The sequence below is a fragment of the Chlorocebus sabaeus genome, chromosome 1 (genome assembly GCF_047675955.1).
Source record: "Chlorocebus sabaeus isolate Y175 chromosome 1, mChlSab1.0.hap1, whole genome shotgun sequence".
NCBI classification, from domain to species: domain Eukaryota; kingdom Metazoa; phylum Chordata; class Mammalia; order Primates; family Cercopithecidae; genus Chlorocebus; species Chlorocebus sabaeus.
Genome location: NC_132904.1, coordinates 113,151,468 through 113,171,339, shown reverse-complemented (window position 1 = coordinate 113,171,339; position 19,872 = coordinate 113,151,468). Strand labels below are relative to the sequence as shown.

Below are 19,872 nucleotides of genomic sequence, written 5' to 3'. Positions count from 1 at the left end.
CCTAGTTCCACCTACTCGGGAAGCTGAGGTACAAGAATCACTTGAATATGGGAAGTGGAGGTTGCAGTGAGCCAAGATCTCACCACTGTACTCCAGCCTGGGCAACAGAGTGAGACTCTGTCTCAAAAAAAAAAAAAAAAAAAAAAAAAAAAGGAATATTTTTGCCTGGCTCCTACATTAGCATTTACTTTCTCTGAAGAATCGTAACCCTGTGTTTGTTATTATCCAGTGTCTACAAACAGCCCAGCTTCTATAGTTAGGTAAAGTAAATTTATAATCAAAACTACAGTCTACAATACCATTCTTACGTACAACAGCGTTAATAGTAATTCCTTACTATCATGTAATAGCCAGGGCATGTTTAGCTTTCTGCACGTTTCAAAACATCTTCTTATAGTTTGTACAAATTACGATGCAACAAATCCATACATCCATTGAGTTGAAAAATGTCTTAAATTTTTTATAATCTAAATTTTTAAATAATCTGTAACAACCTCATCTCTTCCCTACAAACATTTACTTTTTTTTCTATGCTATGGTTATGCTATGGATTGTCTTAAAAAGTGTCCTACATTTGGAATTTGGCTGATCATATCTTTATTGTGTCATTCAACATGTTCCTGTAGTTCAGTGTTTCTTGGAAAGTGGAAGTTACATTTAGGAATTTGGTTAGTTCAGTTTTTGGAGGGGAAGCAGGAGTGCTCCATAGTTTTTTATTGCATCACTTCTTCAGGAGTTGTATAATATCTGGTTTTCCCACTTTTAGTGATACTTAGAATAATCTTCAGGTTTAGTTATTGTTCACCAGATTGATCCTTTATAAAGTTTCCCATCAATCTTTTACCTAATGTTTTACCTACTCCTGTCATTTAGTTGCCTAGCTATTTCATTAGAAGTTGCAAGGCCAGGCTTGGTGGCTCATGCCTGTAAAACCAGCACTTTGGGAGGCTGAGACAGGTGGATCATGAGGTCAGGAGTTTCAGACCAGCCTGACCAACATGGTGAAACCTCGTCTCTATTGAAAATACAAAAATTAGCCGGGCGTGTTGATGCATACCTGTAGTCCCAGCTACTCGGGAGGCTGAGGCAGGAGAATCGCTTGAACCCAGGAGGCAGAGGTTGCAGTGAGCCAAGACTGCGCCATTGCACTACAGCCTGGGTAACAGAGCGAGACTTGTCTTAAAAAAAAAAAAAAAAAAAAAAAAGAAGTTGCAAAATGATTATTTGAATTCTCTCATTCATTCTACATTTATGAGTTATTATTCTTCTGTAAAGAACTTTGCCTTATAAACTACTTAGAAACTGTAGCAATGACAAGATAAATGCTTGATTCTTTCCTTTCCTGTTTGTGTCAGTTTTTAGAATAATGAATTGGTTCTCTAGCAATCTCCAGTGGAGACTAAGGAAGTTAGTTTTCTATTTTGTAATATAGTTGTGCAATTATGGATTTTAGTATATTTTATGTGCTTCAGTCCATTGAGTCATTCTTCTTTTGATACTGAAATTATTCCACTTAGCCCACGGGAGCCTGGAGCCTCTTCAGGCTGACTGCTGTGTCCTTTTGATGTGAACTCAATAGTCTGATATTTTTGTTGCTTTTAGGCAAGATGTCCTATGCTTATCTTGAACATCTCCTGTCCCAGACATGGAATCAAACGTTTCTCCTAGGAGCTCTGGGTTTCTTCTCTTTCCTTTCCCCTTACCTCCCCTTACCTCCCCTCCCTTCCCCTCCCCTCCTCTCTCCTCTTCTTGAGATAGAGTTTCGCTCTGTTGCTGAGGCTGGAGTGCAGTGGTGTGATCTTGGCTCACGGCAGCCTCCACCTCCCAGGTTCAAGCTATTCTCCTGCCTCAGCCTCCCGAGTAGCTGTGACTACAGGCACACACCACCGCGCGCCCAGCTAATTTTTGTGTTTTTAGTTGAGACGGGGTTTCACCATGTTGGCCAAGCTGGTCTTGAACTTCTGGCCTCAAGTGATCCGCTTATCTCGGCCTCCCAGAGCGCTGGGATTACAGGCATGAGCCACTGTGGCCCGGCCAACTCTGGTTTCTTTAAATGGAAAATAACATTTAAAGACCAGAATATGGGTCTCAGGGATCCTCGTTAGTGCTGCTGGGTTATGATTGCTTTGAGGAGGGGACAGAGCTATGAAATATGTATTTTTAATAGAGAGGAAAATGAAACGAGTTTATACTAACATTCCAATTAAAATGTAAGATTTCAGCATTTTTATTTCTTAAATATTATCTCTAGTTCTCTTTTCTTTTGTGTTGAAAATTGTGGTTCCAGATGACTTTAACATAATCACTTTTTTGATGTGAATGAGGGGAGAGACTGATTGATTGAAAACAGTACCAGTAGTATTACAAATAATAAGGAGACTTGTGGTTCTTTTTGTTCTTAGGATATATCCCATGAAGAATTGTCTTAGTCTAGTTGGGCTGCTCTAGCAGAATACTTTAGCTTTACTTACAGTTAGGTATTATGTACCATGAATCTACTGACTTTTTTACAGTAGCTTTCAATTTTTAGAAGTGTTTCTTCTGTTTGATTCAATTCTGAATTGTTTCGATTATGTAAGACATTACTTGTTTCCAAAGTTAAAGCTATAAAACAGGGTGCATTCATATGTCTGGCTTCCACACCTTTTCCATAAGTAACCATTTATTTAACATTATTCCTTTTGGCAAATCTAAATAAATATACACACATACATACACATGCATATTTGTATTTTCCCTTCCTTCCTACACAAACAAACACACTCTACATATTTTTCTACGTCTTGCAGTGCTTCGTGGATATAAACCTATCCATAGACCAAAAATCCATGGGCTGGAAGGGAAGACACACAGGATAAGAAATTATTGTAATGTAGTTGTTCACTGAAGTCATAGAGGCAGATAGACTAAATGTCATTAGACACAAATTATGGAGCAGTTTTTCTCGGACAGGTGAGTAGATTAGGGTTAGCTTCAGAGAAACAACCTTTAAGCTGGAGTTTAAAGGATAACCTTGAATTCCAAAGTTCAGGTGGGGATGGGAATGAGAATAGGAGACGGGCATTCCAGAAAGAAGTAAAACCCTGAGCAAAGCGTACAGCTTGTTGGTGAAACAGCAAGTACACATACAAGTGAACCATGTTTATGAATTAGAACTATATATTGTAGGCTATGAGATGTTGTTGAAGAGTTCTAAGTTAGATGAATGAGACGACCAAAGAAATGTGTTAGAATAACTGGTGACAATGTAAAGAATGATGGAAGAAAGGGAAACATGAAGGATGGAGAGGAGGAGGCATACTGTTTCAATATAAGTCGAAAATTTGGCATATTGTGTAAGTAACTGGATGTTAAGAGTGGGGAAGAAAGAGGAGTTGAAGATGATTCCAGAGTTTCTTTCATGGACATCTAGATGAGCGTAAAAGGGATTGAGGAGGAGAACTAGGTTACAGCAGGAAAATAAAGAGAACATTAGTTCAGGCCAGGCACGTTGGCTCATGCCTGTAATCCTAGCACTTTGGGAGGCCGAGGTAGGTGGATCACTTGAGGTAAAGAGTTTGAGACCAGCCTGACCAACATGGTGGAACCCCATCTCTACTAAAAATACAAAAATTAGCTGGGCCTGGTGGCACCTGTTGTCCCAGTGACTTGGGAGGCTGAGATAGGAGAATCACTTGAACCTGGGAGGCAGAGGTTGTGGTGAGCCGAGATCGCACCACCCCACTTCAGCCTGGATGACAAAGTGAGTCTCCATCTCAAACAAACAAACAAAGAGAACATTAGTTCAGTTTTGTCCATGTTAAATTTATATATCTTTCAAATTTTTTTTAATTATAAAAATAAAGATGGGATCTCGCTATGTTGCCCAGGCTGATCTTGAACTCCTGGACTCAAGTGATCCTCCCACCTTGGCCTCCCAATGTGCTGGGATCACAGGTGTGAGCCACCACACCTGACCTAAATTTAGATATCTTTATGACACCTAGATGAAGTTTTTCAATAGACATTTGAAAACAGGATTTTGGAGCTCAGGAGGTTAAGTGACTAGAAACAGTGAATTTGGAAGCCGTTAGCCTTATGTATTGGCGTTAGTTACCATCTCATGCTAGATAAAATTCCCTAGAGACGTGTCCCTTGAGCTGTTCCCTTTGGAAGACTAGTTAGAGCTAGGATTGCAACATTTTGATAGTCAATATTTTAAAAAATCAAAAGGTGCCTCTGTTGACTTGGAGCATGCAGATTATACTAGCATCTGGTTAGAACCTCTGTTACAAGATCAGCAAACCAACTATTGCTAATACCTTGGTGCAGCATGAGAAACATTGGCACTATATGAGAAAACTTGAATAACATTTTTGAAAGGCCTTTTGTAAGATATGAGATTCTATTTCAAAGGCTGCCTGGGTTTATGCTTAGTCTAGAAATACTTTTTAAGAAGCCATAAGAAAACAAATCCTTCCTTATACATTACTGTGAATGGACTTGATATGCAAAGGATAGCATGTTTTTTATGAAGACAACTTAAAAAGTGTGTAGTTTACAAACCTCGTTTAATAGCAAAATGAAGAGTAAAAAAAGTGTTTTTGTAAAAGCTTATAGTCTCTTCTCTCATTGGTATTCCTTGAGTTAATTTATAATAATAAATTAATAAGTAATTAACATCGTTAATAATAATTTATCATTGTTAATAGTAGTTCAAATATAGAGTCTTGCCTTGTTGCCCAGGCTGGAGTGCAGTGACATGATCATAGCTCACTGAAGCCTCAAACTCCTGGGTTCAAGTGATCCTCCTGCCTCAGCCTCTCAACAGATTACTAGCTGCATACCACCATGCCTGACTGATTTTGTTTGTTTGTTTTCTGAGACTGGGTCTCACTCTGTCGCCCATGCTGGAGTGCAGTGGCATGATCTCGGCTCCCTGCCACCTCTGTCTCCCAGGTTCAAGCGATTCTTCTGCCTCAGCCTCCCAAGTAGCTGGTACTATAGGCATGTGCCACCACACCTGGCTAATTTTTTTTTTGTATTTTGAGTAGAGATGAGGTTTTGCCATGTTGGCCAGGCTGCTCTCGAACTCCTGACCTCAGGTGATCCACCTACCTCTGCCTCCCAAAGTGCTGGGATTATAGACGTGAGCCACCATGCCCGGCCTATGCCTGGCTGATTTTTAAATTGTTTGTAGCAGTGGGGTCTTGCTTTGCTGCTCAGGCTGGTCTTTAAGTGCTGGGATTATAGGCGTGAACCACCATTGCCTGGCCTAATCTATAATTATTAAGTATCCATCATAGGCAGAGTACGATTTTATGTGTAATAATGAGGCATAGAAAAAATTAAAATAGTTCTAGTTCCACATTTTCAAAACTAAAGCATATCCTGTGATAATGTGTTTCACAAAGAAATTGTGTTTTCTCAAAACTCTCAAGGAAAAGTTTAGTTTGTTTGGAAGAGACAGAAGAAAATTTAGTGTGCTTTTTGCTTGTATACCAAGTACAGACTTGGATATATGAAGATAGGTCATATATGTTAGTGTGCCTTTTTGGATTAGTTGGGAAGACTCAATACCTTTTAGCATTCATTTTGCTAATAAAATCTAAGGTTCAGGAAATAGTTTTAATAAACAGGGATAGGAATGTGTTCAATCATCTTTTGTTCTTTTAATAGATACTTATTAAGTGCTTAATATGTGTCAGATACCGTTCCTTGTACTAGATACAGTATTGAACAAAATGGCAAGAATGCCTGCCCTCATGGAGCTTGTTTCCTAGTGTAGAAGACAGGTAATACACAAACGAAGTAGGTAGAATGTGTCATTTGTTGGAAATGATAAGGTGCAGAGGGGAAGTGAATATGCAATTGAAATATCAGGAGGTAAGCTGACAATGGAGATGGGGAAGACCTCTCTGAGAAGGTTATACTTTTGTAAAAGATCATGCAGCTATTTGGGGAGGATCATTTCAAGTAGAAAGAATAGAAAGAACAAAGGCCCTGTGGCAGGAGTATTTCTGCTGTGTTTGAGAAATAGCAAGGTGGCATATGTGGAATAGTAGGATGAGAGAGCCAGGGAAAGAAGGTGAGGTCAGAGGTCATGAGCTGGGAACCCATTGGAGGGTTTGACAGGAAAAATGATGTGATCTTATTTAAAATTTGAAAGAATTACCCTGCTACATAGAAATGCAGACTTAATTGTTTGAGTGTAGGAGTTTGAGGCTGCAGTGAGCCATGATCGAGCCACTGCACTCCAACGCGGGCAACAGAGCAAGACCTTGTCTCTTGAAAGAGAAAGAGAGGAAGAAAGAAAAGAGAAAATGCAAACATATATTCATATAAAATTCTTTACACAATTGTTTCATTGTTGATAGCAGCTTTCTTTGTAATAGCTAAGAACTGGAAACAACCAAAATGTCCTTCAGTGGGTGAATGGATAAGGAAACTCTTGTACATCTATTCCATGCTATACTACTCAGCAGTAAAAACCAGCAAATGGGGCCAGGTGCGGTGGCTCACGCCTGTAATCCCAGCACTTTGGGAGGTTGAGGCGGGCGGATCAGGAGTTCGAGACCAGCCTGGCCAATATGGTGAAACCCTGTCTCTACTGAAAATACAAAAATTGGACGGGTGTGGTGGCGCACGCCTGTAGTCCCAGCTACTCGGGAGGCTGAGGCAGGAGAATCACTTGAACCCAGGAGGTGGAGGTTGCAGTGAGCCAAGATTGTGCCACTGCACTCCATCCTGGGTGACAGAGTGAGACTCTGCCTCAAGAAAAAAAAAAAAAGAAGCAAATGGTTAATAGACACATCAACTTGGATGGGTCTTAAGGACATTATGGTGACTAAAAATATCAGGCCAGGCATGGTGGCTCATGCCTGTAATCCCAACACTTTGGAAGGCTTGGGCAGGAATATCACTTGAGCCCATGAGTTTGAGACCAGCTTGGTCAACTTGGTGAAACCCCATCTCTAAATAATTAGCTAGGCATGGTAGCAGATGCTTGTAGTCCTAGCTGCTTGGGAGGCTGAGGTGGTAGGAGGTCAAGGCTGCAGTGAGCCGTGATCTTGCCACTGCAATCCAGCTTGAATGACTCTGTCTCAAAAAACAAACAAACACAAGAAAATAAAAAAGCCAATCTCAAAAGGTCGCTGACTGTATGATTCTGTTTATATAGTGTTCTTAAAATGATGAAATTACATAAATGGAAAACAGATTAGTGGTTTCTAGGAGTTAGGGATGGTGGGGCATAGAGGAACAAGCGTGACTGTATAGGGGTAGTGCAAAGGAGATATGTGTGGTGGTGAAATATTTTTGTATCTTTTTTGGATACAAAAAATTGAACAGGGGAAGAGTACTCAGTAATGACTGAGTCCTAATAGTTGTCATTGCTATTGTAGTAATTGCAGTGGTTGTTCCACAAATCTACACATGTGATAAAGTGACATAGAACTATACATACATATTGTACCCATGTCAAATTCTGGGTTTTGATATCGTTCTACAATTATATAAGATTTAACCATTGGAGGACACTGGGCAAAGGGTACACGGGACCTCTCTGCACTGTCTTTGCAATTTCCTGTGAATCTATAATTATCTCAAAATAAAAAGTTTTAAAGAAAATATTACTACCTTTGCTGCTCTTTTGAGGAGTAATCCTATGAGATTTTTGCAGAAATCTAGCAGCAAGGTAGTTGCTGTTAAATGAGGCTGGTGGCACTAGAGTGGAGTGAAGACACGGATGAGAAATAGTTGGATTCTGGATATAATTTGAATGTAGAGTTAATAGAATTTGCCGATGGAGAGGATGCAGGGTGTGAGAGAAAGAGAAGAATGAAAGATGCCATAAAAGTTTTTGGCCTGGTCAATGGAAAAGCGAAGAAAAGAGATAGTAACAAGAAGCAGCAACAAGTCAAGAAGCCCGGTAAGAGGTAGTTGGATTCTTGGCAAGGAAGACAAAATGACAAACCGTCTTCCTCTGGTCAGTGGCAGCCGCGCCTGGGAGTTAGAGGACAATGGCATATGAAAGTGAGTGCACTCTTATTAACCTGCTTAGGGGGAGCTGTGTTAGCTTGGCCTCGCCCTACTTTTTTGGAAAGAAGCATTTGTTTGATAAACAGGAAGTCGTTTCCATGGGTATAGGAAGAAGAAATGATAGAACTGAGTGGCAAAGCAAATAACTACTAGCTGTGGTTAGTTTGGAATTGGCAGAACTTTTTTCAGGTAGTCACCTAAGATGAAGATGAGCACACATACTGCCTTTCCCCCTTTCTAGGCTGGGTTAATTCTTCACTGAATTGTGATGTTTCTGCCTATTGCTCATCCTGCTGTCAGGGTATGTTCATTTTCAGCTAGTGTTTTGCATCAGCTATGAGTTGTAGACTTAGCAGACAAATGGAGACACTGTCTGTTTAGAGTGGAAAAGTGACTTATTTTAAGAAATGTTGGCTCCCCACCACTATCCCATTAGTGGCATACCTCTGACACTCCACTGAAGCTGGCCTAGGGAAGCTAAGACTGGCTTCTGTGTATTTTTGCTCTTTGAAAGGTCAGAACCTAAAAGTACCACAAGATATTTTCTTCCTGAGTAAGATCGGGACAAAATTACAAACAGTGAATTCTGAAGCAAACTTACCTGCGGTGCTCTAATGCTTTAGAAACTTCAAAATCAATTTCCTCTACTTCTAACAATATTACTCTTTGTGGGGTCTGTAAATCTCTTAGTATCAGTTACTTCTTTTCATTTTGCAAGGAAGGGCAGACCAAAAAGATTAAAGAAGACCAATGCCAAATCATGGTCATGGGAAAGTGAGAAAGAGAATTTAAACTCCTTTTACTTATGAAAAGCACTTGAAACAGGAGAGCCATTTTTTTCCCCTTTTAGCCGAGAGTCACCTCATCCCTGTCTGGGTACATGTTTGGAGTGAAGCTGTGGTCAAAGAAAACTTTAAATTTGTCCCAGGCCTATAATGGCAACTAAATAGATAAGTAGTTGATTGATGGTGAAAAAAGCTTAGTGTGGTGGACTTGACTTTACACAGCAGGTGTCTAATTGAAGTTTGTTTAGATTGGTGGGGGTGGGGAGGGGGCAGAACTCTAGCTGAGGGCATGGCTGCAGTGTGGATGATTGGGATGAGGATATGGGTAGTATTTGTGGCTCAGTATTTAGGAGAGCTAGTTCACTGAATTGCCTGGAAGAAGCAGAACAACTCTAGAGTTCCTTGCAATTTGAGTTTATCCTGACAAGGTTCAACATGTATTTTGCTTTGCATATTGAGTGGATTCAGAAGCCATTTGGTTTCATTTGCCTTCTGAAAGTACTGCAGTATTTGTTAAAATGCTGTGACTATGTATTAAGTCCAGGCTGGGCTACAGCTCTGGATTTCTTCACTGAAAGTTAAATATCACGTTTGAACTTGAAGAATGTTTGCTGCCTGCCTCTAGAGCATATACGAATATAAAGCAGCCATTTGTCAGCAGGCAGCTGAAAGGCGATTTTCAGCATGGACTGAAAACCACTGCAGGCCACTGGCTTCCTGGCACACCCACTAGACCTCGTGGGTTTACAGTGAAAGCAAACCTGTGGGAGTAGGGGTTGGGGGGATAAGATGGGCAAAAATCAGAGGAGAGGCTGAGTCTGAATGCGACTGAGCCACTGGGAGGGGCTTGCATGTGAAGAGCACAGTGCTCCCAAAGAGAAGAAAACTTGAACCCCAAACACAATGACTGGGAGCAAATATCTAATGCAAACACTTAAAAAAAAAAAAAAAAAAGTGATTTGTTCCGTAAGTGTATTTGGAGTCCAGGGGAAAAAAAAAAGTGATTTGTTTGTCTTCTTTGTATCTATAACTATAGGGGTACTGAAGGTAACTTTGGGGAACGTATTATAGTTTAAGCTGTATTACCCAGTGCACTCTTACAGACACCTTTTAACCAGAACTATTAACAGGGACATTCGATGTATAGAAAATCACCTTTAAGCTCTACAGAATCCTGAAGGACTTTGTGCTCTATTAACTAGATGCTTAAGTATTCCCTATGTAGTATTGAGTGGACCTTTTCAAAAATGTCTTTTGCAACATCTTTGAAAGTTAAAGTTTTGACATGTGATACTCTTAATCAGAGTACGCGTTTATTCCCAAATATTCTGTTCTTCCTTTGGGTATAGCATGGAACAGAGTTTACTTGTATTTAGAAGATCAAGAGGCGGGGATATTGGCAGGATAAATGATTTGTCCAGGGACAACTGATGTGTCACTATAGAGATAAAACAGAACTAGGCTGCATTCCAGCAGCTCTGGCCTGTATAACAGTTTTGAGAACTTTCCAATCACTTTAGGAAAACAAGGTACTTAGAAATTTATAAAGAGTTTCTTAATAAAAGAAAATCACTTATTTTGGAAATTGTGAAATTAGTCATTCTGCAGCATTTAAGAAGCGCTTTGATGTGTTCTGGTAATTAGTATTTACTGCCAGACGAATGTCTCTTGGGCATTTTAATTAATGGGTAGCTTGGCCAAATGAGCTTCTGATGGTAAACCTTCATAAGGGTTTATTTTTATGTTTCTCAAGAATAGCTGTCTCTTCAAAGCTCTTTAATTAGACAAGGTTTAGCAACTAAAACATATTATTAGAATAATTAGGCCTTGGGTTAAGAGAAATAGGGGGTCAAAGGAGCAGGTACTGTTATAAAATGGCCTCTTAAAACAGCGCTCTACCTCTGATGGACGGCCAGTTCTTTCACAGCTTCTGTTAAGTTACTGCCCCTAGTTTGGACTTCGTGTTGTTTAAAGTTCATAGCAGACCTCACTGGAAGCCTAAACACACCCGAGTGGGAGCTTACTTATCCCCACCTCTGACCTCCTGGGGAAAGCTCGATTCTAGTCCTTTTAACTGCTAAGTGGAAGACTTCTTATTTTCTCCTTTTTTTTTTTCTATTAAATTGGTAATCTTGGCTATAACAATGACTTGTATTTTTGAGGGAGATGCTTCAAAAGCCTTGTGTGTGGTGAACAAAAATTACAGTAATTCCTTAGAGGATCTTTTTAAATGATTTATATTATCTACATATAAGATACGTTCTTAAAGTGACTATCGTATTTGCATTCCCAAATGTTATATACCTTGTGGTCAGAATGCAGTTTGAATTATTTTACAATCTGCTCTGTAGATGGGCTGGCATCTAGCTCCCCTTCTTCAGCCTTCTCCCCTGCCATTTCTTGCCACAAGCGCTCAGTCTTGGCAGTTATTGCTAGTAAATATGTGCCACCCTGAACTTCCTCTTTGTGGTGAAGGAAAGATACACCTGACTGGTCCTGAGAGGGAGTGAGATGTCACCAAAACAATTGTGTATTCTTACCAAAACTACTGTTGATAAATCACAATATATTTATCTGTATTCCCTCAGTTTTCACTTTCCTACTATCTCAGGATGCTTAGGATGGCAAATATGTCCTCTTCCCAGCTAGATCAGTTGATTAAAGGACAGTGCTCATGAGGCCATTAGACATTTCTAACAGAGCAACTGTATCATAGCTGACATTTCTAATCACACTAGCTGTCATGACCTATATGTGTTATTGGTTTGATAAAGAACTGAGTCAAAGATATGTATGTCATTGGTTTGGTATAAACCTACTGCTATTATTGGAAAGTTCTTAAAGAACCTGCTAATCCATCAAATCATTTTTGAATATTGAGGATAGCCTGCTTTATAGTATTATAGATTTTATCACATGTAAGTTCTTTTGATATGCCTTAGTTAACAACATGGCCAATGAAATGATTTTATTTAAGTTGGTAGAAACTTCACTTGGTTTTTAATTGATGTTATCTGTAAAAATTAACATTCTTTAAGAACCATTTGGTAAGCCCCATAAATGCAGATATAAAGATGTAGGTGTATCACTGTTCGCTCCAGAGAACAGTTACCAAGTAAGTGTGTTTTTATGTCAAATCTAAGAACTTTGAGAAAGCAAAAAAGATAGTAACCAAAACAGAGTGTTCTATTGAGCAGTTTTCTCCCCTTGGCAGTGACTAATTTCTGTCCACCCTTTCCTTAAATGATTGAATATTGCAGCCTTGCTTTTTTACCTCCTCTTTAACACAGGAAATATTTCTGATACTTATCATCATGTGTGTGTTTGCTCATGTCTGTGCAATCTTCTGCAGTGGGGATATGAAAAGAAAGGGACTGAGTTCTTTGACCCTTGAAAAACACCGTATAACCCTCAGAACTCTCTTTTCCTAATGAAAGTACTAGTGTGTTCATATGCATACTTTTGTATAACAGGATTTATACTTAAAATAGTTTGGCTATGTATTACTAATGAATTTTGATATATGCAAACCAGGACTATCAATGTGTTGTTCTCTCGTTGTTCATTTTGCCTCTTTCACTCACTCACTTGAGAGGGCCCCTTGTAGCCCTCTTTAAGTCTACCTTTTGAAATTACCCAAGGGTCCAAAATGAAAACTGACTGTATTCTTCTTCAACACAGACCACCTGGTGGCCCATGGTAGAATGGCAGAAAAGGAGGCCCGTCGGAAGTTCAAACAGATCGTCACAGCTGTCTATTTTTGTCACTGTCGGAACATTGTTCATCGTGATTTAAAAGCTGAAAATTTACTTCTGGATGCCAATCTGAATATCAAAATAGCAGGTGAGAACTGTACTGAGGATGTCAGATAGGGACAAAGGAGCTTTTCCTTGGGTTTCTTTAAGCAGGGGATTTTCTGTTTCCATCTCTTCAGAAAGAACTATTGTGAAAGTAAGGAAAATTTAAGATGAAAAGCAAATAGCCTGAAAATTGATAAACTTTAAAAGTACTCTCCCCCGCCCCCCCCCCCCCCTTTTTTTTTGAGACTGAGTCTCATTGTCGCCCAGGCTGGAGTGCAACGGTGTAGTCTTGGCTCACTACAGCCTCCATCTCCCGGGTTCAAGCGATTCTCCTGCCTCAGCCTCCCAAGTAACTGGGGTTACAGGTGAGCATCACCATACCTGGCCAATTTTTATATTTTTAGTAGAGTCAGGGTTTCGCCATGTTGGCCAGGCTGCTCTCGAACTCCTGACCTCTAGTGATCCGCCTGCCTTGGTCTCCCAAAGTGCTGGGATTACAGGCGTGAGCCACCACACCCGGCCTATTTATTTTTAATTTAGTATCAGCTGGAACTAGGCTGGGGAGAAAGAAGGGAAAGGGTGATATTTAAAATACTATTACTTTGGTTAACAGGTTCTTTTTTAAATAATAAGAAATAAAATATGTAATAAAGTAGAAAGGAAAACTGCTAAAATTGTATACCCTCTCACCTTCACTTAAGAAGGTTGATTTATGTCACTGCTGACACAGAGCATACTTATTCTAAAGGCTGTAATTTTATGATAATTTAGGAAAAATAGATCTTAGAGTGGCTTATAGGCAGTCCAGCTTTTTGTCTTCTCAAATTTTGCTAGTCTGCTTATCTGACAGTGCCTTAAAAGCACTTTTCACTGCCTCGATCTGTTCATGCTTTAGTAAACTATCAGCATTTTGCCTAATGAATACAAACTCACCATTTACTGATCAAAGAAAGTGACTGCAATCTATAGAGAAACTGTAAATATGAAAATAAGCCATTTATGTTTGCTGACACCTTCTGGTATAGCATCATGTATCCCCTGTCTCCCTGATAAAAGGAAGGGCATCTCATGTAGAAAACTGAAATATAGCTAGAATGTCATTGTCTTGAAAAGGCAAAGTATAAAGCAGTTCTAAGGATTTTCTTCCTTAGTAGAGGTGAGATTTGAGAGTTTGGATTTTTATCATAGGTCAAAGTTACCTAAGGGTACCTTTGCAGGGTCACAATTCTTCTGAGAGTTGCTTTTGTGTAGAGAAGCCCGTTCACTTTTACATCCTGGAGCATCACCTAGCTTTTTATTTATCTGAAGCTGACAGCTACACTTTTGTTTAGAACTTTCACATCGTTTATAAGTTCTTTGAGTCCTGCACTAGCTTATTACCGAGTAACACAGGAATTAAAGACTTTCTTTATCTTATATAAAATCATGTTTTCCTTGCTCTCATGTCTGTTTTATTTTCTCTAAAGTTCTCTAGATATTGGTGGTTCCCACAGAGGTGTGTGGCATGGAAAAGCCTGGCAATTTCAAACCTTCTTTTGTTATTATTTGTTGGAGCTTCAATTAAATTAATAGTAATAATACCTAATAAACTTCACAACCCTTAAAACTGTAATAAAAGATTGATTAATGTCTCATTATTACTATAACAAATTACCACAAACTTAGTGACTTGAAAAAACAGATTCATTGGCCTGTAGTTCTGGAGGTCAGAAGTCCAAGCTGGGTCTCACGGGGTGAAAGTGAAGACAGCAGCAAGGACTGTTCCTCCTGGAGGCTCTGAAGGAAAAATGGGTCCTTGCCTTTTTTAGCTTCTAGAGGTCACCTGCATTCTTCAGCTCAGCCCCTTCCTTCCATCACTCCAACCTATGGCTTCCATTGTCGCATCTCCTACTCCTAATTCCAACCCTCCTGCTTCCCTCTTGCAAGAACCTTTGTCATTGTATTGGGCTGTCTCAGATAACCCAGGACCATCTCTCTCCCACGCCCACCTTTTTTTGTTTTTGTTTTCAAGACAGAACCTCATTCTGTCACCCAGGCAGGAGGGCAGTGATGTGATCTCAGCTCACTGCAACCCCAGCCTCCTGAGCATCTGGGACTACAGGTACACACCCCATGCCCAGGTAACTTTTGTATTTTTAGTAGAGACGGAGTTTTGCCATGTTGGCCATGCTGGTCTCGAACTCCTGGCCTCCAGCGATCCGCCCACCTTGGCCTCCCAAAGTGCTGGGAGCCACCATGTCCGGCCTCATCTCCCCATTTTAAGATCCTTAATCCTGTTAATACAGGTCCCTTTTACCATGTATGGTAACACATTCCCAAGTATGGGGGATTGGAATGTAGATGTATTTGGGGGGCCATTATTCAACATGCCACAAATGTCATTGTAAGGCTCTTTGGATTATAGATTAGGGTAGTGAGTTAAAAGAAGGCCCTGTGGATACGTGCCACCCACTCTGCACTGACCGGCCCACCTGGGTAGCAGAGGACACCCCCACTCCCCCAAGCATTGAAGACATAGTTTATTTCCTCGTATCCTTTCTCCCTTAGGTGTAGTTGCGGTGGGGAAGGAGGGAAGGATGGGATGATCTCCATTCCTTGGGCTCTGCATCCGAGTCCATGGTGCGCCACTGTACTGGGAGCTGTGGGGCCTGCTGCAGTGGGAGTGTGTGGAACACCTTGACCAAAGGGGAGTTTTGTCTTGTGTGTTTTGAAAAAGTCTTAATGAAGGGAATGTTGTTCATTCTTAGTAGTATAGTTTGCAGTTCTTAATGGCAAATAGTAAGTTTCAGTAGAAAACAAAACAAAACAAAAAGAAGGCCCTCTTTATATTCTCTGGTTTTATTTTCCCTCCGCTGACCCAAAGTTAAAAATTGTCTTAATGGTCCCTTGGTTCTTGATTTTGAATTCAGGATCATTTTGATTTAGTTAAAGAAATTTCTTTTTTTTTTTTTTTTTTTTTTGAGATGGAATCTCGCACTGTTGCCCAGGCTGGAGTGCAGTGGTGCGATCTCCGCTCACTGCAACCTCTGTCTCCCAGGTTCAAGCGATTCTCCTACCTCAGCCTCCTGTGGAGCTGGGATTACAGGCATGCACCACCAAGTTCGGCTAATATTTTGTATTTTTAGTAGAGACGAGTTTTATTATGTTGGCCAGGCTGGTCTTGAACTCCTGACCTCGTGGGATCTGCCTGCGTCAACCTCCCAAAGTGCTGGGATTATAGGCCTGAGCCACCACGCCTGGCCATTAAGGAAATTTCTATATCCTTTAGTTTTTACATTGAGAAACTCAGAGTAAAAACAGAGATTATTGGTAATTGAAATTGGAAACTCTACTGAAATATTTGGGTAAGGAGATTTTTAAAGGCTTTTTTTGTTGTTGGTGTTAATAGTTAAATTCAAGGAGTCACAATGAGAGTGTCTACCTGCTGATATGTAATTACAGACTGCGGGGTGCTGGCAGCCAGCCTTGGGCTCTCTCCGTGTTAACACATACACTTTGGCAAGATTTTTAAGTTCATTAACCCAAAGTGTACATTTTTATTATTTGTTTTAAGAGCAAAACAAAAAAATATATGAGTACCTCTAGTTTTGCGGCCTGCTACAATACCTAACATTAGCATTGCTCATACATTCTTTCTCTTACATGCCATCATTACTTAGTTTCTCAGTCATTGCCTGAACCTCCTTTCTTGCACATAAATTAAATAGAATTCTCATTCTCACCTCCCAGTTCTTTTTTGAACTTAATGGACTAGTGGGAGAAATACTTCTAGTTGAAGCCAACTAGAACATGACTAATTTTGGAGAGGTAGGTTGGATGTTTTTGACAGGATGAGGTCAGATAGGTAACGAAATCAACTTTAATTCTAAAAGCCAAAAGTAACTTTCAGATTCCTGATCTTTTCAATGGCCTCCCTTTTGGTAAAGTATTTTAAATCTCAGTAAGAAGAAACTACTATATATGAAAGAAACATGCGAGAGAGAAAAAGGTTTTTTTGGTTTTATTTTAAGAAGTTAGTCTTGGCTGGGCGTGGTGGCTCACGCCTGTAATCCCAGCATTTTGGGAGGCCAAGGCGGGCAGATCACCTGAGGTCAGGAGTTTGAGACCAGCCTGGCCAACATGGTGAAAACCCGTCCCTACAAAAGTACACAAAATTAGCTGGGCATGATGGCGGATGCTTGTAATCCCAGCTACTCTGGAGGCTGAGGTGGAAGAATCACTTGAACCCAGGAGGCAGAGGTTGCAGTGAGCCGAGATTGCGCCATTGCACTCCAACCTGGGCGAGAGAGCGAGACTCCATCTCAAAAAAAAAAAAGAAAAAGAAAAGAAGGAGAAGTTAGTCTTAAGCAGTTCATCTTTAAAATAATCATATATGTTATAGTAGCAAAATAACTTGGAACTAATAAAACTCAGGAAGTATAAAAGATTCATGTTTTCTTTATGTCATTGTTTAAGTGATTTTAATGAAAGTAATCATGCATCCAGTTTCGTGTAGAAGATGAATAAATCGGTCTATGGATATTTGTGTTTACATTAATTTATTTTTATTTTTTGTATTAATGTGGTGATTTACATTTGATACTGTTTATTTGTTTGTTTTGTAGAGACAGGATCTCACTATGTTGCCTAGGCTGGTCTCAAACTCCTGGCCTCAAGCGATTCTCCTGCCTTGGCCTCCCAAAGTGCTAGGATTATAGGTGTGAGCCACTATGACCACCCCTTCCCTCTCTTTTTTAAGAAACTGGGTCACCTTCTGTTGCCCAGGCTGGAATGCAGTGGCATAATCATAGCTCACTGCAGCCTCAACCTCCTGGGCTCAAGTGATCCTCCTGCCTCAGCCTCCTGAGTAGCTGGGACTACAGGCATGTTCCACCACGCCTGGCTAATTTTAAAAATTTTTTGTAGAGATGGGGTGTCACTGTGTTGCTCAGCCTGGTCTCAAACTCTTGGCCTCAACCAATCCTCCCTCCTTAGCCTCCCAAATTGTTAGGATTACAGGCATGAGCCACGTGCCTGGCCTACATTTGATATTTGATACTGTAAAAAGGTAGCTGTCACAACTGTCCATACTAGTTCTCTTCAAGAGAATAAATGTTCCCTAGATAGGTAGATATTAGTCATCGATATTATAAGTTATAATTATAGTACAAGTTATATCTTCAGTTATAAATATTATAAGATTCAGCTGAGCAAGGTGGCATGCATCTGTAGTTCCAGCTAGTTCAGATCAAGGCTGAGGCAGGAGTCTCACTTGGACTCAGGAGTCTGAGTCTAGCCTCATAGTGATACCTTGTCTACTGAAAAAAAAAAAAAAAAAAAAAAACGGATTGAACCATTATTCCATTGTTTATAATTTTTTTGTACTTAATTCTTATTTATGAATTTTTGTTCTAGTTCTATTTCTGAGAGAATAAAGCCCAGGTGAATAACTTTGTTTTCTTTCTGGTTTTAGAATTATTAGTAACAAATCCATGTTCTTAATGGCAGTAGCAAACCTGTCTTCTGTAGAATTTTTAAAAAGATGTTTCTGTGTTTAGTAATACAGAAGCAGCTTTGATCATTTTCAGAATAAAGAACTTTATGACAGGGAGAGGTGGCTCATGCCCATAATCTCAGCACTTTGGGAATCCGAAGTGGGAAGATCACTTGAGGCCAGGATTTTGAGACCTGGGGCAACATAGTGAGATTCCATCTCCTTTTTATTAAGAAGAAAAAAGAAAAAAAAAAAAAAAAAGAATTTTATTTGTAAAGGCAGTCACCAAGTCTAGAACTAATAATTTGTGGAGGTAATCTAGAATCTTATCTGTTAACGAAGCCTCCTTACATAATGGCACACAAGAGAAAAAAGAAGTGTGAAACATGACTCCAGCCCTAAAGAACTGAGGCTATTTGGGCAGCAAACATTTAGATCTTTGAAAAGCTAGTAACACCAAAATTATGCTTTGCATATCTATAATGTACTTCACATAGCATTTTTACATATATCACCCAATTTTATTATTTGGCATGCAAATATAGCTTATTAAAATCTCTTCATCTTCTGGCACATTTAACTCTCCAAAACCTCTGAATTTCTTGTAAAGAGCACCCAGGCAAGGTATAGAGAATCCCCATGCTGGGAAACGAATAGGATTCTTGGCCTCTGACTTTTAACTTTTCTGGCCTGAGATGTGTAAGGATCCACAGAGGAGCAGTGGAAGGACGGGGAGGCACAACGCAGCTCTGTCAGCATGGAGCCAGCATCGCTGGATGACAGTACCCTTAACAGCTACCAAATTATAGTTGGATACAATAGAAGAGATGTTACAAGGCACGTCATGACTCATTATCACATTAATTGTACAGTCTAATTAGCATAGGAGTTCAGAGGATGACAGAACTACTTTAGTTTGTAAGATTCCACCAGATTGTCAGTTCCACAGGGACTGTAACCATGTCCTGTTTATTGTCACACTCCTACTGGCTCATACCTGCCCGTTCTGTAGCAGGTGCCCCCCAGCTTTGTCGAACTGAAGTTCAGGCAGTACTGATGAGGACGTGAATACTGTATTAAGGACGTGGCATTTGAGGTGCATCCAGTGTCATGTGATTGGGTGATCAGGTGTGAAGGAGAGAATTCCATCAGGTGTTAATAAGGCACCTGTCAGTTGCAGACACTGATCTAGGCACGGGGTACAGCAGCCAGTAAGATAACCCCTTGGAACTAATATTCTAATGGAGAGAAATAGACCGTAAATACAAATAAGCTCTCGTAGGGCTGTGACAAACATAAACTCGAGTAACATGGCAGAATGATTTGTGTGAGAGGTACTGCTTTTAGCCAGGATCTTCAAAATGTTCCATGCAGAAAGAAGAACACTGCGAAGGCCTGAGAGAGATGAATTCAACATAGAAGAAAGGGGTAGAAGAAAGATCAGCATGGCTGGAGATAATAGATAAAATGGGAAGTGGAAGAAGTTGGGGTGAGAGAGATGGCAAAGGCCGGTTGCATGTGGTTAGGATGTGGGATTTCATTTAGGTTCCAGTGGGCGCTGAGCTGGAGCAGCATGGGCAGCAGTAGAATGCACAAGGTCTATTTGAAGAAAAAAAAAAAAAAAAAGATGAGCAGCTCAGTGAAAGGGAAGGTTAAAGGAGGGGAGTCTCCCCGAGAAGGCAGGAGAGGTAAATGTTTATACTAGATTGAGATCATTTGAATGTAAGACTTATTAATCCAATTCAGTATGGAGAAGGCAAAAAGCTGGAAGCTGAGGGAAGGGAAGGGCCTCCTG

At 40.1% G+C, this 19,872-nt stretch overlaps 1 protein-coding gene across 6 annotated transcripts in view; it reads left to right on the top strand.

The window, feature by feature from the left end:
* The window catches only part of SIK3 (SIK family kinase 3), a 266,463-nt gene that overhangs the window by 168,676 nt on the left and 77,915 nt on the right, over positions 1–19,872 (top strand). For all 6 annotated transcript variants that reach the window (XM_073021303.1, XM_008020984.3, XM_008020983.3 and 3 more), the window contains one exon: positions 12,486–12,647. In XM_073021303.1, the coding sequence (XP_072877404.1) occupies positions 12,486–12,647 (162 nt within the window). The remainder of the gene's footprint in view (positions 1–12,485; positions 12,648–19,872) is intronic.